Here is a 24,607-nt window from a genome sequence, read left to right as displayed (position 1 = left end):
CTATTTCATGACCTTTTCACTCTTAATCTTATCATAGATTTGCGTTTCCGGGTCTCCACAGCTCAATAGAAATGCTACACGGCAGTTTCTGGGAAGTTTCCTAAATAATTTAAGATCCAATTGGTCTTCACCAGGTATGCTGTCCTTAGTGTTTTCGTTTTTGTCACACTCTTCTTGTTGTGGTTCCGCCTGTAGCTCTGTTAAAGTTTTATTCAACAATATTTCACTCAGCCAGAACTCGCAAACTGCAAAGAAATTGAGCAATACTTTCAAAACGAAAGGTATGGTAGGCGCTTTGATAGCATTCAGTCAGAGAAGAATTTCAAAGTTGAAGCAAATATGTGCCCTTATGGGGAGAACATAGTGGCTAACATGAAGGGAGCGAGACGGAACGTAGGCGCCCACGAGTTCATTTCGGGGTTTTCTCAGAGGAAAAATAAAAATACGGCAATGTGCTTGCTTCATCAAATACCGTGTAAATGTTAAATTAATATTTATAGCATGCAAGACTTCTCTCCCCAATATACTATTTTCCGCTAACTTGAATTTAATGGTGATCCAAAGTTGAGTACACTAGGGGTTTGCGCAGCCTTGAACAAGCATTTCCGTCTCAAATATGACAGTTTCTACGGGGCCGAAAGCGTGAAATCAAATCCTAAAATATTATGCGAATAATTCGGCGGGCAATACAAAGTAAATCAAAAGTAAGAATTAAGCGCTTGTCTCTAAACGAAAGCTTTCTGGGCCAATATGCGTTTGTGCCAACAGGCAATTTAGCATCGCTGCAACGCCATTCAAATACGTTTCCTTGAAGAACGCTTCTAACGTTTGGCGAATTCCGTAGTGAGATAAAAATATGTTTATTTTTTCAATTCCTGCCTAATTGTCGTGGTAAGCTCATGCACTACTAGATGCAAAGGAGTAAACATAATATCCTCGAACACACAGTGTCATGAAAGCCTATATTAAATTTTAGCGAAACCTGCTCAACACATCAATAGCGTTCTTCCAAAACCGACGCGCCCCATCGCGGCAATATACCACTCAGTGCAATCTGGGAACTAGTTCGCCACTCAGTTTCGGCTTCGACTCGGCAGCTTCATCTTATGCTATCACGCCGCGAACGAACGCGCTGCTCGCTTTTTCGATGATCTGACCTTTTACGAATGTAGAATACACTCATTCTCGAGCGATACAAAATGAAGACCGGGGCACTCTCCTTGGTTACCGAAACACCGGATATTGTGCGTGCGTATGCAAACGTAGTAAGACGTGACTCAGTCACCTCACCCCACGAGTGCATCTTTGAGCTCAATTTTAATAATCTCGTCTAGTAGCAGTGGGCTACAACTGAAATTTGGTCACCTTGAGCCTTACACGTATTTTCTTTGCCAAACGGTTGCTTCTTGTTACTTCATTGCGCGAAAAGTAAGCCACATCCTCACAGGAGTATCAAAGTTTAGCCCAGCGTTGACACGTGAGCTTTTAAGGAAACGCAATAAATTCAACCTCACCACTGCACAAAAGTTACTATGATGTCTTCCTCGTGTCATCATATATCTCCCACTCAAATTTTATGCGGATAGAAGACTAAGTTTTCGCAAACGCTGAGATCGGGTAGTTACGACAGAGATAACAAGCATCCCCTACTCCTCGGTAAGCCTTTTTGGACGAGCTTTTACTGACACCCAAGACCTGTGCCTGAACGGTGCGTCTGAAATTATCTCGGCGTACTTAGCAAGGAAGAAAGCAAACAAATTACAAATACTATGGCCACTAGCGACCGTCAAATTCGCTTTGAATAATTTTGTTCGTTTGGCGCACCGCACAGGGGTTCATTCCATCCGGCGAACTTCCGGCGAACAGTGCGACATTCTTCACAGAAGTGCTCGAGTTTTGCTTTCTTAAAACGGTTTTATGTGCGAATGTGCCTATATGATTGCAGGACAACTTTATGCGCATACGCAATGTTGAATATTAGTTGAATGCAAGTGGGTGCGGACTTCGCTTCGTGCAGTGCTGCGGGTCAATACAGATGAGAGATAAGATGTGTGTTCAAATGGAGTTTTTGAATGGCGCCTCCGAGTTTTACCTCGCGTACTCAGGCGTATTAAGAAAAACAGTAATTGCAAAAAATTATATTTTGTCTATGGACGCACGAAACAAACAAACTTCCTGATCAACAACACTAATGTAAAGGCGCGAGCTCGATGTAGGCATACTTATTGGTTGCCACAGCTTGTTCATTCGTACACAAGCAAGATCCCCGAGCTTCGCAGCTTCAAAGTTCCCAGCACTGTACTAAGGTTGAAAGCTGGGCTAGTTGGTGATCATTGTACATAATGGAATAAAACAGCGCGAAGATAGAAATAGGAAGAGACACACCAGACAGGACAGAGCGCTGACTCGCAACTACGGCTTCTTTACTCAACGAAAAAGTGAAAGACAAAGAGAAAGAAAAAAGATAAAAATATACAGGAAAAGAAGAAGAAAAGAAAAACATTACTGTACGCAATCACACGCGCACCTTTCACCCATGGTAGCTGACTACGGCACGTGCTGGACACTCATTGTCAACTTCAGGAATTCCAGCTCCTTGCCTGACAACGCCACTGATGCTGCGCTCATACACATTTTTCCTCTACTCTGGATGTGGAAGGCCTCCAGCACCTCGCGTGTCACTTTGTCCGTGTGCCGTCCCAAGATGGTGGTGGAACTAAAAAACGGCTAGCACAGGCAACTCTTTGCAGTGCCTCCACACTCTGGAGGAAAGCTTTAGGCTACAGACGGACAGACTGAGGAAAGCTGGCTATCCGACGACCCTACTTTCAGACGTCGCAAGCAAACTGCTGAAGAAAGTAAAGGGTAGCCAGTCTACACAACGGGATGTGGAACGCAAGCGACCTGTAGTTATCCCGTACTTACACAGGATCTCTCACAATTTAAAAAAATGTTGGAAAACGATATGGAATCGCAGTGGTTTTCTCCGCACCACAAAAAATGAGCCAGATATGCCCCAGAGTTCAAGCGAAGGCAGAGGGAATCGCCAAAAACAAGTGTAGCAAGAAGCACGCCAGGCCGTTCGTCCCATGTGCCACGGGAGTAGTCTACAGTATCCCCCTCTCGTGCGGCTCCACCTACGTGGGACAAACGGGACGGTGCCTGAATGAAAGGCTCCGCGAGCACAGGTACTCCCTCGGAGCGACAGTGGGAGGACACCTATCGGTTCACTGCAAAGAGTGCCTGTGCGAGCCGTTTTTTAGTTCCACCACCATCTTGGGACGACACAGGGACAAAGTGACACGCGAGGTGCTGGAGGCCTTCCACTTCCAGAGTAGACGAAAAAAGTGTATCAGCGCAGCATCAGTGGCGTTGTCAGGCAAGGAGCTGGAATTCCTGAAGTTGACAATGAGGGTCCAGCACGTGCCGTAGTCAGCTACCATGGGTGAAAGGTGCGCGTGTGATTGCGTACAGTAATGTTTTTTTTTCTTCTTCTTTTCCTGTATATTTTTATCTTTTTTATTTCTCTTTGTCTTTCTCTTTTTTGTTGAGTAAAGAAGCCGTAGTTGCGAGTCAGCGCTCTGTCGTGTCGGGTGTGTCTCTTCCTATTTCTATTTTCGCGCTGTTTTATTCCATTATGTTCCCACCACTGGCTCGTCCACATACCTTGAAACGCGAACAAAAAGGCCCAAGTACAAAAATACAACAAGCATGTGTCAACACAAGCTATACGGCTCGGGCTTGTGCAAAAGCTTCGAGGTCTGGCCGTCTAGGCATGGCCAGAAATTTGTGACAAGCTGTTCTAGTTCACTCATTTACCGACACGTGGCGTATTCACCTTTAACTTTTACGTCGTGTGCAAATTCCCGCCAAACCGAAATGCGTTCCGCGTGCAATGAATAAAATTGTGAAAAATAGAAAATAGAGCTACGTTATCAGAGCTTCTCAAACAGTACTACAGAAAGGGGGAAGATCAATTGATGGACAGCACAAAGAACACGCAGAGAGCGTGCTGACGCGGCAGTAAAACCCGCACCAGTGTTGGTGGTTAATTCGACGAGACGGGTTGTTTGTGTGTGTCAGTGTGTGCGTGCGTCCGTGCGTGCGCGTGTGCGTGTGAACGCGCGCGCGTGTGTGTGTGCGTGTGGTGGGGGAGAGTGTAAAAGCAGCCTGTGAGCGCATTTTGAGGCAAACAAACGCAAGACGGGCGCAAAGAGCAGACGAGCACGGTGTATCAGCGCCTCCCGGTTGCAAGAAGTCGATAACACTATTATTCCGCGTTTTCATATCTAGCGATATGGAAGCAAAAAAGTCAGATCTGCGGAAGAATTCCGAACAAGTATTCGAAAAACTACCCGACAATACATATGCGATATTTTTGGAAAGTTGTTTGCAGATTGGCGAGTGTGTCGAGTAAACTACAACAAAAAGGATCCATATTTTGTGTTGCCTAAATTAGGCTTTCATGAACTCCACAACCATCGTATCGCTACACTGCCTCCGCTGAAGTCATCAGGAGCGAAATATTCTCTTTGGTATGACCACTCGCTGTGCTGATGTCTGGCTTCCTTTTTTCTTGGGATTTTTCTTGAAATTGGTAAAACTGAAAAACTCCGAACTGAAATTTTTGAATTAAATGAAACCCCAGGGTAACTGGAAAAATTGCTTTATTTCTGTTGACCCCGAAAACAAACCGCCCTTTTCCGCGAGGCTGCTTCCTTCTGCTGCAATTATTGTTTCTGCATGGGCCACTTAGTGATAACTGGCGCGAATAGCATTGTGTGCTGTAAAAACGCGATAGATGTGCAATAGCTTTTACGACGTAAGCCCTCATAAACCCTGATTTCTGGTCGACACCAGAAATAGATACCGAAAACAGAGAACTTTGAAAAAATGAACACCCAAAGACACCCTTAAATTTAAAAAAAGTATACACAAAAATACGGAACCCTACCTATAAGTTATAACGAAATCTAAAAGCTGCACCAACATATACGAAATCCAGCTTATAATTAGGATTTTGCGTTTTCGGAGTTTATTTTTGCTTAAAATCGCGGAGTGTTGTTTAGTGCTTATTTTTTACCATAAATTCGGAGTTCTTTGGAGCTTTCTTTCATCGTACAGAGTTTTTCGGCTTTTTCGGTGAAGTGAACGAAAGGTTGAAAACAGCAGTTTGTGAATTTAGTAAAAGTATCCTTTTCAATGAGAAACGTGTTCGACGATTCCCCTTTTTTAAAATAGAAGCTAAACGGAAGTTCTTTGTGATCATACAAACGAAAGTTGATACTGCGAGGGCCTGAAAAGGCCTGCAGTTTTTCAAATAAATAAATAAATATTAGATATAGAGAAGTAGAGCAAAACTTGTTCGAAGATCCCTGGAAAATATTAAGACCAGTAGGATTCATAGCAGTTGGCGGTCCTGAAAAATTTGAGTTTTTTGGGTAAATATAAATATTAAAATATTTTACCGGAAGTATTTTTTCGATTTTATCGAATTTGTCCGAAAACACAGAAGCATACTTATACTACTCATGTCCGCCCCAGGAACCGGAATACGCCTAATATATTTAGAAGCCTTTATTAAGTAAATGGAGGAAGGATCTCCACGGTGACGATAAAAATAAAAAGCCGGTTTAATTATGCGAACTGTGTTAAAATAGAAGGAAATAATGAATTATTTATTTTGGAGGTATCGTTGAACTGTACCCGACCGTCATCTCGATCCTTTCAGTGCGAGCGCCCTCTCCTTCCTCTTTCTTAGTTTCTTCCGTGTCTATTTAGTCTCCGGAAGCTTGCACCTTCTTTTTCTTAGTCTACAATACTTAATGATATCACCAAACGTACAGAATTACGCATTCAGAACCCGTCTAAAACTGTACCGCGCTATTCATATAGTCTCATTCTCGATTTATTAGCGTGTCAGTTCTTAGGCAATGTAAGTTCATTCATCCTCTCCGGACTCGTCGACTAATCTCGCTCTTTTGCTTACTTCATCGGTTCCTTCAAAACTTCGGTCAGTCCAGTTCACCTCTTTTGGAACCACTGCCAAGCGGGGCAATGCCAGCTCCAACGGCAAGGCTAAGTCCGTCCTGATATTTTTTATAGCGTTGCTCCCCCCCCCCCCTCTCTCTGTCTGTCTCTCTCTCTCTCTGCCTCTCTTTCTTTCTATTTTATTAAAAACCACCGGATTCTTTTCGTAAAAAGCAGCGAAAGCTTCCAGCGAATATTTCGTTCAGCATCCATCCTTTTAAAACCTCAGCACTTCCTCGTGCCATCCAGAACTCAAACGATCTTTCCGACAATAATTGACACCATATCAGATCGCAAAAAGTTGCGCGGTGCACTGGTTAACAGTTTCTTTCCACCAGGCTGGCACTCAACAAACTGAGTTTTTTCTTCTGTTGTTGAGCTATTGTAACCCTTAAATTGTGTTCTTGCTCCCAAGGGCTTACTTATCAAAGCACGTTTATTCCGATTATCACAAAACGTTCGTCTGCCGTCGAAGGAATATTCTAAACTGTGTCTTTGTTTTTTGTGTGTCACTATTGGGCTTATTCACATGTCATCACTTTTTACATTAGTGCTACATACCTCTTCCGCGGCAGACATTTTCAGCGCTCAAGAATAAATAAAGTTGTGGCTACGCTTTCCGTGAGAAAGTCAGGAAATGCATGAAATACATTTGTTTATTGCTCATTTTTGTTTATTTATTACCTACAGTTCGCCCTTGGGGCATTATTATTTTTGTTTATTTATTACCTACAGTTCGCCTTGGGGTATTAATATTTAAATGGCGGGGAGAAGTTCGCACAAATATGTGGCCGAGGACTCGAGATTGCCTTTTCGAGTAACCAGACACTTCGTTTGTTTTGACGTTCGCTCGCTATGTAATACCTCACCTCAGCTTTCAGGCCCACGTGACAAACTCCCACAATTCTGCTCAAAACGGCGTTATGACCATATCAGGAGTTCTTAGTACTTATCAGAAATTTGCACACTCCACCACGTTTTTGGAGCATGACATAAGAGCAGTAGTGAGGACTGCTGCACCGAGATTGTGAAGATTATTCACATTTCAAGAAACAGGCTGCTGCGCATGTGCGTTGTATATAATCAAAAACACGTACGTGTGGAAAAATACAAATGTTGTTCTGTCAACAACATGACTGATATTGCCTTTTTCACTTCCGCATAATTCCAGCGTAACTTTCTGATACTCCTATCAGAAAGGTAGTTCCAAAAGTGCAACGCAACGCCGTTCTTATTCTAATGCGTGAGTACTACTCCGCTGACACAGCGGCCACCGAGCGAGATTGGTTCCTGCTAGTAAGAAGAGGAAATCGGAGGATTTAGGAACGACTTTATAACTCCACAGTAAATTCAGCTGAAACGAGCGGAACTCCCGAATCTTTGATTTTGTCCAAACGCCAAGGTCTAGTATAAAAACTAATTCGAGTAAATATGCGATATATTCCTGAAGTATGCAATTCTTTGGTCCTATTCCGTTAATTGCTTTAAACAGACACAGTCGTTGAAATTTGATCATATAGCATGACCTCTCTACAATGATTAGAGCCTGTGTTCCTCAAGGCCTTCAAATACTTTAACAAAAACGTCGTGAGCTTATGTTAATGTCTGCCCTCACACATCATAAAGTTAAAAAACCTTTCTCAGTTTTCACGTCGGTTGGTCTGTCGAGGGGATGGTGGTTGCAACCACATAAGATATCGCACCTTCGGTGGTCGCACGGACACGTGATCATGATCATAAGGGATCACCTGTCCATCGTCACTGAGGTCACGTGACCATAGCCCGTGGGGTCCCGTCCACCACGTGACCACATAAGAAATAGCGCACCTTTGATGGCCACACATGGTCGCGTGACTGAGTCGGAAGCAACCTGACAATACTGATAATAGCGCACTTTTGCTGGCCACATGTTCATGCGTAAGCGTCGTTTGTTTGTGGGTGGGGGTCACGTGACCATGGCCCATCGGTTTTCGTCCACCACGTAGCCACACTAGAAATAACGAACCTACTGGTCGCACGGTCAAGTGCCCATGATCCGTGGGGTCACGCGTGACCGTCGACCACTACGTGATCCCCCGCAGTACCCTTCCGGAGCATCTTCAGAATTCCAAAAAAGCACTCACGGAAGAAGCCATATAAAGGGCCTCACGGAAGTCGACAAAGATTCATGGAGGTTTCATAACAGTTCCAGACCCCTTTAACGAAGAAGCGTTTACGCCATAAAAGACGGTGCAAAATGCTGCGAGTTCCATGAGAATCTCCTACACGATTTGGTTTATAATTTCTTATTTATAGCTATATCTAATTTTTCTCTTCAATGAACCGCAGCAAACGTTACGATTCATCCCAGCCAACCCAGCCCGGTGAGCGTGCCACATGACTTTACATTTTTCGCACTGCTGCGCAATACCGTCTGATCACGTGGCGCACTCTCTGTGTTGGTTTGGTTCCGAGGTTCGTGAAGTACCTTTCTGTTCATTTGTGACTGAGACAGAGTAATACCCGTTTCTTTCTCAATGCTCTTTATTCCAGGGCTAACATAATTTTCTACAGCAGTACGCTTCCGGCCACCGTTTTATTGAACAAAGACTGAGGGTCTGGCTACTTTGTTAGGAAAGGGGAGATCAAAGTTAGTGTTAAAGAAAAAACATAGCTTAGCTTATCACTTCGCGTCCGCATACTCGATGCACGCACGCGCGCACGTTGCGCTTTTAGAATTGCTTTGAAGGCTCGTTGGGCGTTGCCGTGTTGTCCATGGGCCAAGCAGTTTGGCGAGTCTGAAAGGTTTCAGTGTTCATCCGCTCAGATGTTGTTTCTGTAATGTACCGGCCGGTGGCCAGGACAGGGCGTGAGCGGACTCCCGCGCTTTCAAGAGCACGGGACCGGTGCACGGGTTTTTCTGGGCCTCGAGACGGGCATTCTAGGCGCCATTAAAGCAACGTCCGGACGCTTGTCTACGCCGAGCTTGAGTCCTTGCCTGGGATACATAACAATTGGCGACGAGGTAGGCCAACAGTCAAGAACTTCAGCGGGCAGGATGGCTTCTCAAGGCAAGCTGGAGGAGTTCGACGGAACAGCTTGGACATCTTGGGCCGAACGCCTAAGCTTTTACTGCGAGGCCAACGCAGTTGAAGAGCCGTCAAAGAAACGAGCACTACTGCTGACACTTTGCGGACCCAAGACCTATGAGGTCGTACGAGCACTCGTGGCACCAAGAACCCCTGCAAACGTCAGTTTTGACGAGCTCATGGCACAACTCCAGAAACAGTTCGACCCGCGGCCGTCAGAGCTGTTCAGCCGAGCGAAGTTTCAAAGAAGAGACCAACAACCCGGGGAATCCATATCCAGCTACGCGGCGTCTTTGAAGAAGTTAGCCGCAGACTGCAACTTCGGGATCCCTGTGACACCGGGGACTGCGACAACTTCCGGTACAACAAGCGTCGGCTTGGCTTCAACTGCTACCGGCGCCACCGGCGAAGGAACACCTGTGATTTCGGGAACCACAGGACACACACCGGCTAATCCGACCATGCTACCCCTTGAGGTAATGCTCAGAGATCGTTTCGTTTGTGGCATAACTGATGAGCATCTCCAGCAACGTTTGTTTGCCGAAACCAATCTAACCTTTCAAAAGGCATATGACATGGCCGTGCGAACAGAAAGTGCCGCACAACATCAACGCGATTTGAAAACACACAAAGAGGAGGTTCATGCGGTTAAGAAAGAACAGCTACCACCTAAGGAGTTGAGTACGAGTGGCAGCAGACAGAGGGATCTACAGACATGCTACCGATGCCAAGAACAACATTCGGCTTACTCCTGCCAGTCCCGAAACGCACGGTGCAGCTTCTGCCACAAGAAGGGACATATCGAAAAGGCCTGTTTCAAAAAGTCAAGAACGCAGCACCTATCGCGGACGACACACAGCCTCGATCGGCCAGATGAGCTACCCGAATTTGACGATGATCATGCGGATACGCCATGGAGCCTGCATGAGCTGAATATGGTTAGAGCATCGAAGACGCTGCCAAAGTTTATGGTGACGCTGAGGATTGAAAATAAAGAGCTCGAATTCGAAGTCGACTCCGGAGCTGCTTGCTCAATCATCAGCGAAGCTACATATCGCCACCTCTGGCCGAAGAAGGCCCCTAAGCTAAACCAGGAGGGCCTGGCCCTCCATACATGGTCAGGAGAGGGCTTACAAGTGCTTGGGACGGCAAGTGTACACGTCCGACATAAATCGAAGGATTACATCTTGCCTTTGGTCGTGACAAAAGGCTCAGGATGCAGCCTTCTAGGACGGAACTGGTTTCGAGACCTAAAGATCCGGGTGAGTGGAATCCATCACCTCGGCAACCATGGCAGCGTCGCCGAAGTCTTGAAGACACATGAGGATGTTTTTGACGCCAAGATCTCGGGACACAAAGGGCCACTAGTAAAACTGGAATTAAAAGAAGGCGCGACTCCCCACTTCCTCAAAGCACGACCCGTGCCGTTTGCACTGCGCACCGCGGTGGAGGCCGAGCTGCGGAGTCTCGAGAATCAAGGAATTTTGGAAGCGACGCAACACTCCGAGTGGGCCACACCGGTGGTTGTAGTACGAAAGAAAGATGGCACCATCCGGCTATGCGGAGATTACCGAAGCACGGTAAACAAGGAAGCAAAGCTCGCAGTGTACCCCATGCCGACGGTTCCAGAAATCCTGGCAAATTTGCAAGGAGGTGTGGTATTTTCGACGCTAGACCTTACCCAAGCGTATCAACAGCTACAACTGACAACTGAGACGGCTGACGTGTTGACCATCAGCACTATAAAAGGCCTCTATCGAGTCAAGAGGATGCCATTTGGCATCGCAGCTGCTCCAGCAATTTTTCAGCGATTCATGGAAACTGTTTTAGCAGGAATCCCGGGTATAGGGATATACCTCGATGATGTGATTATCAGTGGGGCCAACAATGCCGAGCACATGACTAGACTGGACACAGTATTGGCGAGACTTGCTCAAGCTGGTCTACGACTAAAAAGATCTAAGTGCCGCTTCGCAGTGGAACAAGTACAATACCTCGGACACACCATCGATGCTGCCGGGATACACCCGACTGAGGAAAAACTCAAAGCTATCCACGAGATGCCAGAGCCGACCTGTCGAACAACGCTACAGTCGTTTCTCGGACTTCTAGCTTTTTACGACCGATTTTTGGCAAATCGGGCAACAATAGAAAAAGATCTCTACGCACTGCTAGAGAAAGACAGATCTTGGGAATGGAAAGAAAATCATCGACGGGCCTTCCTATACTCTGTTTCATACTTAGCGTGCAACGCTGTCAAAGCTACTGGCGCGAGCGCGTGGCTTCATCTATGGTTTTGTTTGCGCGAGAACGCGTGCAAATGATCAACGAGATCAAGTCCCGCGCTCGCGCTAGTAGCTTTGACAGCGTTGCACGCTAAGTATGAAACAGAGTATACAGCTGAAACAGGCCATCGCAAAACGTACGGTCCTCGCGCACTACGACGAGAACAAAACATTGATCGTGTCATGTGACGCTTCCCCCTACGGCGTCGGCGCAGTATTAGCACAGTTAGATGCAGACGGAAATGAGGCTCCGATCGTGTTCGCATCAAGAACGCTCGGCAAGGCTGAAAAAAACTACTCGCAATTGGACCGTGAAGGGCTGGCTATCATTTTCGCAATGGACCGTTTTCATCGCTATGTCGCGGGACGTCCCGTGAAAATAACGACGGACCATCAACCATTGTTGGGCATCATGGGCCCGAAATCACCAGTACCGAATGTGCTTTCGCCACGCATGACACGCTGGTGTATCAAGCTCGCGGCCTATAACTATGACCTAATCTACAGAGCGGGAAAACGCAATCAAAATGCTGACGCTCTGAGCCGACTACCGGTGCCGGAAACGCAGGACGAACAGGATCCCCCCGGCGATGTCCTGATGTTGGAGGCACTGACGAAGCCTCCCATGACTGCAAAAGAACTGGAAGACGAAACGGCAATTGATCCCACTCTGGCTGAGGTCTTTAGAGCAGTCAAGAATGGCGAGGTAAAGAGACTGGTGGGCGATCGGTTCAACGCGTTCAAGCTCAAGGCAACTGAGTTGTCCATCCATCGTGGTTGTCTCACCTGGGGTGCGCGCGTGGTAATCCCAGCGTCAATGAGACCCGAGGCTATGAGACTTCTACATGCAGGACACCGAGGCATCGTAGCCATGAAGGCCTACGCCCGAAGCTACGTGTGGTGGCCCGGTATAGACAAAGAGATCGAATTATGTGTAGCTCAATGTGAGAAGTGCCAGCTACACCAGAAAGCACCACCAAAAGCCACCAGTCCCACCTGGGACAGACCTACAGTACCTTGGGACACCATCCATTTGGATTTTGCAGGGCCTGTAGATGGACAAGTCTATCTTGTCGTGGTAGATGCATACTCTAAATGGTTAGAGGTTCGTGCAGTTCGAAACATGACGTCATCAACTGTGATTTGTGAATTACGGAACATTTTTGCAACGTTCGGCATACCACGTAAAGTAATGTCGGATAACGGAACCGCTTTTATATCGCAAGAGATAAAAAGCTTTTACCACTCCAATGGAATCACAACGGTAACAAGCGCACCTTATCACCCGGCAACGAACGGCCAAGCCGAAAGAATGGTACAGCAATTAAAGAAGGCTCTGGCGAAGGGAGAAAAGGACACGGTGAAACGTACACTGGCACGGTTTTTATACAAGCAGCATACCACGGTACACACTGCAACGGGCAAGACGCCGGCGTGGATGTTTCTTGGTCGAGAGTTGCCGTCACCGCTACAGAGACTGCTGCAGCGGCCTACTTATGACCCTCCAACCAGGTTGATAACCTCAGATTCGACACACTCGAAGGACTTTTCGGTTGGTCAGGCCGTGTGGATCAGGAACTTCCCAAGCAGAAGGACTTGGACAGCTGGCGTTATTACACGCCGTCTAGGTCCCCGGTCGTGGATGATCGACACCGACGAGGGCCAGGAAAGACGGCACATGGATCATATTCGTCCAAGGAATTGCACCTCGCAGTACAGAAACAGCAGTACACCCGCTCCAGTGTGGGACTTGATCCTGGAGCCCGACGAGCCGTCATCCGCACCTCCAAAGCCAGAGACATCACGTACGCCCCCGAGGCCGGAGCCCGCGCGTAGTGAAACACACCAACGCACCAGCAACCGTGTGCGAAGACCACCGGAAAGATTAGGAGTCGCAACTAAGTGAGGGGGAAGTGTAATGTACCGGCCGGTGGCCAGGACAGGGCGTGAGCGGACTCCCGCGCTTTCAAGAGCACGGGACCGGTGCACGGGTTTTTCTGGGCCTCGAGACGGGCATTCTAGGCGCCATTAAAGCAACGTCCGGACGCTTGTCTACGCCGAGCTTGAGTCCTTGCCTGGGATACATAACAGTTTCTATGATATCTCCTCGAATCTTGGTCTCTCTATACTCAAGTGGTAGACGACGCGAAATATATAATTTTCATCCCTCTACTACATGCTGGTATCATGGCAAATACTCGAAAATAACTCTATTTTGAAAAAAAACCGCTTCAAAGTGGACCTGGGTTTTCAGTACTGACGGTTTCGCCCTACTTTTCAAATTTGAGCACACGCGTTTTCACAGGGAACTTTTGGAGCACGGCTCATGCACCCATTCTGGGCGCAATATATAATTTTCATCCCTCTACTACATGCTAGTGCCATGGCAAATACTTGGAAATAAATCTGTCTTGAGAAAGACCGCTCCGAAGTGGACCTGGTTTTTCCGTTTCGACGGTTTCGTCCCATTTTTAAAGTTTGAGCACCCGCGCCTTCACAGGGAACTTTTGGAGCACGGCTCATGCACCCATTCTGGGCGAAATATATAATTTTCATCCCTCTACTACATGCTAGTGCCATGGCAAATACTTGGAAATAAATCTGTCTTGAGAAAAACCGCTCCGAAGTGGACCTGGTTTTTCCGTTTTGACGGTTTCGTCCCATTTTTAAAGTTTGAGCACCCGCGCCTTCACAGGGAACTTTTGGAGCACGGCTCATGCACCCATTCTGGGCAAAATATATAACTTTCATCCCTCTACTACATGCTAGTGCCATGGCAAATACTTGGAAATAAATCTGTCTTGAGAAAGACCGCTCCGAAGTGGACCTGGTTTTTCCGTTTTGACGGTTTCGTCCCATTTTTAAAGTTTGAGCACCCGCGCCTTCACAGGGAACTTTTGGAGCACGGCTCATGCACCCATTCTGGGCAAAATATATAACTTTCATCCCTCTACTACATGCTAGTGCCATGGCAAATACTTGGAAATAAATCTGTCTTGAGAAAAACCGCTCCGAAGTGGACCTGGTTTTTCCGTTTTGACGGTTTCGTCCCATTTTTAAAGTTTGAGCACCCGCGCCTTCACAGGGAACTTTTGGAGCACGGCTCATGCACCCATTCTGGGCAAAATATATAACTTTCATCCCTCTACTACATGCTAGTGCCATGGCAAATACTTGGAAATAAATCTGTCTTGAGAAAAACCGCTCCGAAGTGGACCTGGTTTTTCCGTTTTGACGGTTTCGTCCCATTTTTAAAGTTTGAGCACCCGCGCCTTCACAGGGAAGTTTTGGAGCACGGCTCATGCACCCATTCTGGGCGAAATATATAATTTTCATCCCTCTACTACATGCTAGTGCCATGGCAAATACTTGGAAATAAATCTGTCTTGAGAAAAACCGCTCCGAAGTGGACCTGGTTTTTCCGTTTCGACGGTTTCGTCCCATTTTTAAAGTGTGAGCACCCGCGCCTTCACAGGGAACTTTTGGAGCACGGCTCATGCACCCATTTTGGGCGAAATATATCATTTTCATCCCTCTATTACATGCTGGTGCCATGGCAAATACTTGGAAATAAATCTGTCTTGAGAAAAACCGCTCCGAAGTGGACCTGGTTTTTCCGTTTTGACGGTTTCGTCCCATTTTTAAAGTTTGAGCACCCGCGCCTTCACAGGGAACTTTTGGAGCACAGCTCATGCACCCATTCTGGGCGAAATATATAATTTTCATCCCTCTACTACATGCTAGTGCCATGGCAAATACTTGGAAATAAATCTGTCTTGAGAAAAACCGCTCCGAAGTGGACCTGGTTTTTCCATTTCCACGGTTTCATCCCATTTTTAAAGTTTGAGCACCCGCGCCTTCACAGGGAACTTTTGGAGCACGGCTCATGCACCCATTCTGGGCGAAATATATAACTTTCATCCCTCTACTACATGCTAGTGCCATGGCAAATACTTGGAAATAAATCTGTCTTGAGAAAAACCGCTCCGAAGTGGACCTGGTTTTTCCGTTTTGACGGTTTCGTCCCATTTTTTAAAGTTTGAGCACCCGCGCCTTCACAGGGAACTTTTGGAGCACGGCTCATGCACGCATTCTGGGCGAAATGTATAATTTTCATCCCTCTACTACATGCTAGTGCCATGGCAAATACTTGGAAATAAATCTGTCTTGAGAAAAACCGCTCCGAAGTGGACCTGGTTTTTCCGTTTTGACGGTTTCGTCCCATTTTTAAAGTTTGAGCACCCGCGCCTTCACAGGGAACTTTTGGAGCACGGCTCATGCACCCATTCTGGGCGAAATATATAATTTTCATCCCTCTACTACATGCTAGTGCCATGGCAAATACTTGGAAATAAATCTGTCTTGAGAAAAACCGCTCCGAAGTGGACCTGGTTTTTCCGTTTCGACGGTTTCGTCCCATTTTTAAAGTGTGAGCACCCGCGCCTTCACAGGGAACTTTTGGAGCACGGCTCATGCACCCATTTTGGGCGAAATATATCATTTTCATCCCTCTATTACATGCTGGTGCCATGGCAAATACTTGGAAATAAATCTGTCTTGAGAAAAACCGCTCCGAAGTGGACCTGGTTTTTCCGTTTTGACGGTTTCGTCCCATTTTTAAAGTTTGAGCACCCGCGCCTTCACAGGGAACTTTTGGAGCACAGCTCATGCACCCATTCTGGGCGAAATATATAATTTTCATCCCTCTACTACATGCTAGTGCCATGGCAAATACTTGGAAATAAATCTGTCTTGAGAAAAACCGCTCCGAAGTGGACCTGGTTTTTCCATTTCCACGGTTTCATCCCATTTTTAAAGTTTGAGCACCCGCGCCTTCACAGGGAACTTTTGGAGCACGGCTCATGCACCCATTCTGGGCGAAATATATAACTTTCATCCCTCTACTACATGCTAGTGCCATGGCAAATACTTGGAAATAAATCTGTCTTGAGAAAAACCGCTCCGAAGTGGACCTGGTTTTTCCGTTTTGACGGTTTCGTCCCATTTTTTAAAGTTTGAGCACCCGCGCCTTCACAGGGAACTTTTGGAGCACGGCTCATGCACGCATTCTGGGCGAAATGTATAATTTTCATCCCTCTACTACATGCTAGTGCCATGGCAAATACTTGGAAATAAATCTGTCTTGAGAAAAACCGCTCCGAAGTGGACCTGGTTTTTCCGTTTTGACGGTTTCGTCCCATTTTTAAAGTTTGAGCACCCGCGCCTTCACAGGGAACTTTTGGAGCACGGCTCATGCACCCATTCTGGGCGAAATATATAATTTTCATCCCTCTACTACATGCTAGTGCCATGGCAAATACTTGGAAATAAATCTGTCTTGAGAAAAACCGCTCCGAAGTGGACCTGGTTTTTCCGTTTCGACGGTTTCGTCCCATTTTTAAAGTGTGAGCACCCGCGCCTTCACAGGGAACTTTTGGAGCACAGCTCATGCACCCATTCTGGGCGAAATATATAATTTTCATCCCTCTACTACATGCTAGTGCCATGGCAAATACTTGGAAATAAATCTGTCTTGAGAAAAACCGCTCCGAAGTGGACCTGGTTTTTCCATTTCCACGGTTTCATCCCATTTTTAAAGTTTGAGCACCCGCGCCTTCACAGGGAACTTTTGGAGCACGGCTCATGCACCCATTCTGGGCGAAATATATAACTTTCATCCCTCTACTACATGCTAGTGCCATGGCAAATACTTGGAAATAAATCTGTCTTGAGAAAAACCGCTCCGAAGTGGACCTGGTTTTTCCGTTTTGACAGTTTCGTCCCATTTTTAAAGTTTGAGCACCCGCGCCTTCACAGGGAACTTTTGGAGCACGGCTCATGCACCCATTCTGGGCGAAATATATAATTTTCATCCCTCTACTACATGCTAGTGCCATGGCAAATTCTTGGAAATAAATCTGTCTTGAGAAAAACCGCTCCGAAGTGGACCTGGTTTTTCCGTTTCGACGGTTTCGTCCCATTTTTAAAGTGTGAGCACCCGCGCCTTCACAGGGAACTTTTGGAGCACGGCTCATGCACCCATTTTGGGCGAAATATATCATTTTCATCCCTCTATTACATGCTGGTGCCATGGCAAATACTTGGAAATAAATCTGTCTTGAGAAAAACCGCTCCGAAGTGGACCTGGTTTTTCCGTTTTGACGGTTTCGTCCCATTTTTAAAGTTTGAGCACCCGCGCCTTCACAGGGAACTTTTGGAGCACAGCTCATGCACCCATTCTGGGCGAAATATATAATTTTCATCCCTCTACTACATGCTAGTGCCATGGCAAATACTTGGAAATAAATCTGTCTTGAGAAAAACCACTCCGAAGTGGACCTGGTTTATCCATTTCCACGGTTTCATCCCATTTTTTAAAGTTTGAGCACCCGCGCCTTCACAGGGAACTTTTGGAGCACGGCTCATGCACGCATTCTGGGCGAAATGTATAACTTTCATCCCTCTACTACATGCTAGTGCCATGGCAAATACTTGGAAATAAATCTGTCTTGAGAAAAACCGCTCCGAAGTGGACCTGGTTTTTCCGTTTTGACGGTTTCGTCCCATTTTTAAAGTTTGAGCACCCGCGCCTTCACAGCGAACTTTTGGAGCACGGCTCATGCACCCATTCTGGGCGAAATGTATAATTTTCATCCCTCTACTACATGCTAGTGCCATGGCAAATACTTGGAAATAAATCTGTCTTGAGAAAAACCGCTCCGAAGTGGACCTGGTTTTTCCGTTTTGACGGTTTCGTCCCATTTTTAAAGTTTGAGCACCCGCGCCTTCACAGCGAACTTTTGGAGCACGGCTCATGCACCCATTCTGGGCGAAATATATAACTTTCTTCCCTCTACTACATGCTAGTGCCATGGCAAATACTTGGAAATAAATCTGTCTTGAGAAAAACCACTCCGAAGTGGACCTGGTTTATCCATTTCCACGGTTTCGTCCCATTTTTAAAGTTTGAGCACCCGCGCCTTCACAGGGAACTTTTGGAGCACGGCTCATGCACCCATTTTGGGCGAAATATATCATTTTCATCCCTCTATTACATGCTGGTGCCATGGCAAATACTTGGAAATAAATCTGTCTTGAGAAAAACCGCTCCGAAGTGGACCTGGTTTTTCCGTTTCGACGGTTTCGTCCCATTTTTAAAGTTTGAGCACCCGCGCCTTCACAGGGAACTTTTGGAGCACGGCTCATGCACCCATTTTGGGCGAAATATATCATTTTCATCCCTCTACTACATGCTGGTGCCATGGCAAATACTTGGAAATAAATCTGTCTTGAGAAAAACCGCTTCAAACTAGACCTGGTTTCTCCGTTTTGACGGCTTCGTCCAACTTTTCAAATTCGGGCCTCCGCTCATCCACAAGGAACTTGTTTAGAACATTCGGGTCTTTAACTGGGAAAAATGATAGAATTTAAGTCCATCAAATCAATCATGGTACAACTGCATATCCTTGAAAATAAACCTCCTCGATGGGAAAGGCGTTCGAGCGAGGACGTTACGTAGTTCTCAATTTCCAATGTTCTCCTCGCTGGATCGACCGACATGTTTTTTACTTGATATTTTGAATTTATGCGCTTGACGTGTCATGAAGAGACCATCAAGTACAGTCAGCTTCCTTGCCAAATAATCACTCAATATTCCCACTTTATTCGCCCTAAATGTAGCTTCGCCAAGGTCAATAATTTCTTAATGATTAATAACAATATTTCTATACCTTTTCTTAGCCATGATAAAATTTCTAAATGAAAAAACAAATAGTTGCTTTCTTTGTTTGGTAGTTTAGTGATCCCAGCAGCAGAATGCAGGGAACGATTCTGAACAGCTGGCTGATCGATTATGCGCCTGGTTCGACAAACTGGTCTCAGGAACCCGAGGAAATAAGTTTGAGAGAAGACGGAGCGTACACTACGCTTCCTGGATGTTTTTGCCTTGTCGCAGTTATATGGCAAATCTCGTATCTTTCTGTATTTTTAAATTAGGGAGGTTTGAAAATCACTTTGTGTGGCACGTTTGGGAGAGGTGCCCCAGAAGGATGTTTTTTCTACGCATTAGAAAATATCATACAAATCACGAAACTTTGTCATATGATTGGGGGAGGGTTGTATTTATAATATAAAATTAAAATTTATTTCACTGACCTAATAATATATTTTAAAAACCGATCAAACCTGATACCACCCATAGTGGCTATGCATCAAATAATTTACTCGAATGAGGAACCTGCAGTTTATGCGCTGTAATCTTGACTTTTTTGCGGAAGGATTGGATCGGGTCAGAGATTGGACGGGTAGCATGGCAAATCTGAAAAAATGTGATGTTGAGCAAATATTGCCGTATTTCTATATTTAATACATTGCTTCTATGGGAGCGTTGCCATAATCCGCCAAGAGATGGCGCTAGCATGCGATGGCACAGATTTCTGGGGATGGTTAGTTGCGAGACCACAAATGACCCTCTCGGGACCAGAAAACATGAGATAACGGCCATTAATAGTTCACGTTCTGTGTATAATCCCTTGTCGACGTGTAGATCTAAACCGAAACCATGCCACTCTCCTTTCTGGCCAACTAGTTCCCAGAGTGCAACGCGCGCCGTGTTGCATGCAGGGATTTATGAAAGTAGTCTATTGAAGGCGTCACGCATTGTCGTGCTCTGCTCACCACGTCTGAGATAATGTGTTATATGCCTCACAAGGAAAAACAATTTCCCTTTCTGTCATTGAGAGTCAAAACCATGAAATATATTGGCATAGTTCTTAACTATTGTGTTTTCTATACTTACCGCGATGTTTCCCAGATTTAATGAAGATACACTAGAATTAGAAACTATTTGTGTTTTATTGTTTACTTTACTTGAAATAGGCCTCGAGTTCAGTTGGACAAAATATTTAAAAAAGATAAAGGACAATGAACATTACAAAAGAACGACTAGGATAATGAAACTCACGTTTTACAATGCTTTTACCGTATTTTCAAGACAGATATTCTGCGAAACAAACTGGAAAAACGTGAAATCACGTGAAGCGTCCACCCTAAGTTTTCACTGCCACTTGGCTTCGCACATGTTCGTAAATGCCTTTGCATACGTAGCAAACGAAGTGCAGTTTTCTGCTACTTGAACTTTATTTTGGCATGCACTGAAGAGACATTAATAACCTAAATGTACTCACCTCCACTGCGCTCTAGTGTCCTCAAAATATAACACGATGGCTCACTAAATACGACGTATGAATCATAATATTCCTCATCATGGGAAAAATAGAAAGGATCTCGGAGTCCCGAGTCACATTGGTAATTGGTGTAATCAACTAAGTTGTAGGATCCATCTGCAGTTCTGCTTCCGTAATCTGGTGCGTCTTTTTATGGAAAAGAAAACGTTTACAAGTAAGGTTAGTTGTGCCCAAGTAATATTAATATAATTCATATTTATTCATATTTTTCTTATCTATAATCTATAAAAAAATTGCAAAGTAAGATATTTCGAAATATTTCCTTTTCATGGAGAAAGAGATGCATTTTTTACTGCAAATATTACCCGGAACAGTCTAAGAAATAAATTATAGCTTGACTACCGCGACTTTCCTGTCAATAATTTTCTTACATATGCCTATTTTATTACCCAGATAGCTAATGGCCACAGTGTTAACGTAAAAATATACTGATTAATTTTCAGACTCCTCTTCGGTTAATTCGCTTTAAGCCCTTAAGTATTAAGCAACATAAAGTTTGGCATTTTCTAGCAAAAAGAATAGTGATTATACGCTTATTTCTATGATAACTTTAAAATAGCCTGATCAAACTGATAAAGACCGGTGGACCAAAAATGTGCAGACCTACCGTGCACATTAAGTTGTGTGCGTTGCGCATATGGTATGTGCTCGATAGTGGCAGGGCTCATGTGTGCGGGGCTAGCGCAGCCATACAAATCGTGTGTGTCATGATTTGATGACAATAATGATTACAAAACAATACGAACGACAAAAAAAGCAAGAGAAAAGCACGAGCAGTTAGAGAGTAACCCTGAGGGGGCTTGTGGAAGCCGGGAGAATTACCGCAACGGACGGTCGAAGTAGCGCCGTACAGCTGCGACGGCCAGCTAAGCTCTAAACCGGGTCCACAAAGCCCTCGAAGGACTCCGGGGACCGAGGCTGCCACGTACAGCGCCTGGAGAGGCAAGCCGCTACAACACCTTGTGTTCTCGAATATCATCAAGGCAAAGACGCTCCCTTTCCTGGGCCTAAGTTGAGGCCGAAGTTGACAAAAGCGCACCAATTGGCCTATCGCGACGATTACTTCGGGCTTTTTCGCCGACGTCCGATCGGCGCGCTCCTCCAACTTGCGGTTCCAACTTTGTGTTCGGCAAGTTTGGGGCCCCGAGGGACCTGCCACGCGATGAACTGACGGACCAAGCGATGATACCAAATGGGACTATAGCTATGACCGTAAACCTGCACGTTTCATAACGCTTACATTGAATTTGTCAAGTTCTTTATTTCCCTCAAAGTGCTTTTAGAGCGCAGCTCTTAGGCGCCTGTTTCCGTATTTCGCGGCGTCGGCGTCGCCGTCGGCGTAGCCGCGCTAAATTTAGCGGGAAAATTGACGTCACGTGACCTAAACACTAATTAAGTTCCCCGATAAATTTAGCGGAGAATTGAATCGGTATGGAGGTCACGTGACGTCAATTTACCTTTTAAATCTAACGGAGAAACTGAATTTGTGCGTACATGACGTGACACCAAGTCATGTGATGTCCTTTTCCTTGCTAAATTTTGCGGGGAAACTGAATTGGTGTTGAGGTCACGTGACGTCAATTTTTCAGCTAAATTTAGCGAGGAAGCTGCGAGGGGGAAGATATGGAGGAGAAGGAGGGGGTATGGAGGAGGATGATGGGAAGGTAAAGAGCAGGAGGAGGCGAGGTTATGGAAGAGGAGGGGCTGGAAGAGGAGGAGGAGAGGGTGCGGAGGAGGAGGAGGGAGCTACCCTTTCCTCCTCCTCCTGTAAAGCTGCGCTCTAATTTCGCTTTAGATAGAGTTTTAAACGTCTTTATTTTTTTTCGAAAGGCTACTTGGCTTATATTGATTTCTCGTTTCTGTAAATATACAACTTATTTCTGATTCCCGAAATCATCATGGCCTCTGTCTTCCTATTTTCCCGATGGGCGTGACTATGTGTATGGTAGCTACACAAAATGTGTGTTCCCCGGTCTTTGTCAGCAGGATCAAGCTAATGTAGATTTTTTAAGTATTATTTCGGGGCAATGCCAGCCGATCTCTTTCACTATTGAATGTCTAGACAAATACGACTAGTAGACAAAAAACAGAAGTTGTAAGTTATACGTTTTATATCCCTTGTCAATAATCGTGTTCAGCTGCAGTAGTATGCATGTATATAGTCGCGATAAGCAACTTAATAACATAACAGAATGCGAGCTGCATGTTTTAATTGACGTATATGTGCCTGCATAAATGATGCGCATATTTTTTATTTGCCTTGCTTTTTATTTCCGCTCCCGCTACCACTGCAACACGCACAACACTTTCCAGTTTTTAAATGAGGTAAATTGAGTTTACAAATTTTACATGCAAAGTTAAGAATACATCTGATTACTTACTGGGGTACCAAAATCGGATGATGTTTTCCATATAATAATTATTTTGTTTTATTGCTGCTACCTGACTGATCCATGATACCCTGGGCGCAAAAGAGAAATTATTATATATATTTTTTTTTTGCAAGCTGCTTTTGCTCGGTACAATCTGCGTCTAAGTATGGAATGATAAGGACAGCTGCGTACGCTTTGTTGTGTATATTTCAAGATAAAATATTTAATGCAGAATTATTCTCGATAATATCAGCAGCAAGCACTTCTTTCCCTATGAATAGTCAGCTTGGCGTCGTCGTTATATCGAAGATTTCATTAGCTCTTTCTACCAATACGCAAGGAGTCAAATTTAGTTTTAGGTCTCCGCATAAACACGCATTACAGCTTTTCCTAGTTCATTCAACGCTAAAACTTTTTTTTTTGTCAACGCGACTCTACCATTATAGTTATTATCAATAAACACAGCAGTATATTGTTAAAATAGGTTCTAAGACGTATTGCCACAATCAAAACCTAAATAGTACCGTGGTCACTGTAAACACAATTTGAAAATATCACAAATTGTCTGTCATCATTATAGGGTCCATATGGCAGACACGTTACGTTTTGTAGACCACGCAAAAATTATCTGTATTTTTTTTTCTTTTCGTCTTGTGAGTTCACTTTCTGCGATCTAGCCGGCTCGCTTTTCAATGCGGCCATACGTTGTTTTTTTTTTTTTTTGCTTTTTTGTTTGTGCGAAGACCCCTTTCATTTCTTCTCACAAAGCTACGTCGTCCAATGCCCATTCATTCGCCCCACAAGAGGTGAACTTTTATAATCTTTCAACGCTTAACGTTATTAGTGCAATTAATGTGTCCGCTGAACGTACATTATACGTTTCTACGTTATATACACAGACACGCTTCTAACGTTTGCCTACACTGAAGCGAATCTCGTATTATTTGATCCTGTGACGGCGACGTCTGTCAAATCTGAATCAACGAGGAGGATATTGTATGCATTTCCATTTCAAGACTAAGTACAGGTTTCAAACTGGTGGATATTTTAATCTAAACTCTTATAGAACTCCTTAATATACAATATCCCATTCATAGACAGACTCAAATACATATGTTTTATACAAGTTGTAAACAGGCAGTAAATGATGAAAAAAAAAAGCCTCTCTCACAATTGGAAAAACGCAAAAGAAGAAAACATGCAGGAACGAAAACGGACGGTACAGTTCTTTCGACTAGCAGCCGACATTCAATTATGCCACCCTCAAGGCGTCAACCTTTTTCTTCCATGACCCTAAAATCCGCCCCGCGAAAAGAAAACAACAAAAAAAAACACTTTGGGAAAAAAAGAACCCCCCGAGAAGAACCAGTTCGTTAAAGAAAATAGACAACTACCACACAAAAAACTGTCAAGGAAAAAGAGAATTAAAAAGAAGGGGAAAAAAATAAAGGGAAATGGGAAAAAAAAGGACTGTTACGGATTCAAATTGAAGAAACTACTTTCGCTTCTGCTTCAGAAACTCTGCCTCAGTCTTGGATAACCTAAGGGAGGGCGAGGCAAAGTTCAACTCATCAGCGGCCATCCTATGCGGAAAGCTAGTCGCCTGC

The 24,607-nt window shown here is 45.0% G+C and overlaps 1 protein-coding gene across 1 annotated transcript in view; it reads right to left on the bottom strand.

Moving 5' to 3' along the window:
* Window positions 1-24,607, bottom strand: part of LOC115318994 — a 30,289-nt gene continuing 5,682 nt past the window's right edge. Inside the window, exons 3-5 of the mRNA XM_040214304.1 lie at window positions 23,010-23,089; window positions 20,569-20,754; window positions 1-245 (exon numbers count right to left, since the gene is read on the bottom strand). Of these exons, the coding sequence (XP_040070238.1) occupies window positions 1-245; window positions 20,569-20,754; window positions 23,010-23,089 (511 nt within the window). The remainder of the gene's footprint in view (window positions 246-20,568; window positions 20,755-23,009; window positions 23,090-24,607) is intronic.

The sequence above is a fragment of the Ixodes scapularis genome, unplaced genomic scaffold (assembly GCF_016920785.2).
Source record: "Ixodes scapularis isolate PalLabHiFi unplaced genomic scaffold, ASM1692078v2 PGA_scaffold5__190_contigs__length_132052651, whole genome shotgun sequence".
Classification (NCBI taxonomy): Eukaryota; Metazoa; Arthropoda; class Arachnida; order Ixodida; family Ixodidae; genus Ixodes; species Ixodes scapularis.
This window is presented reverse-complemented; position numbering and strand designations above follow the sequence as displayed.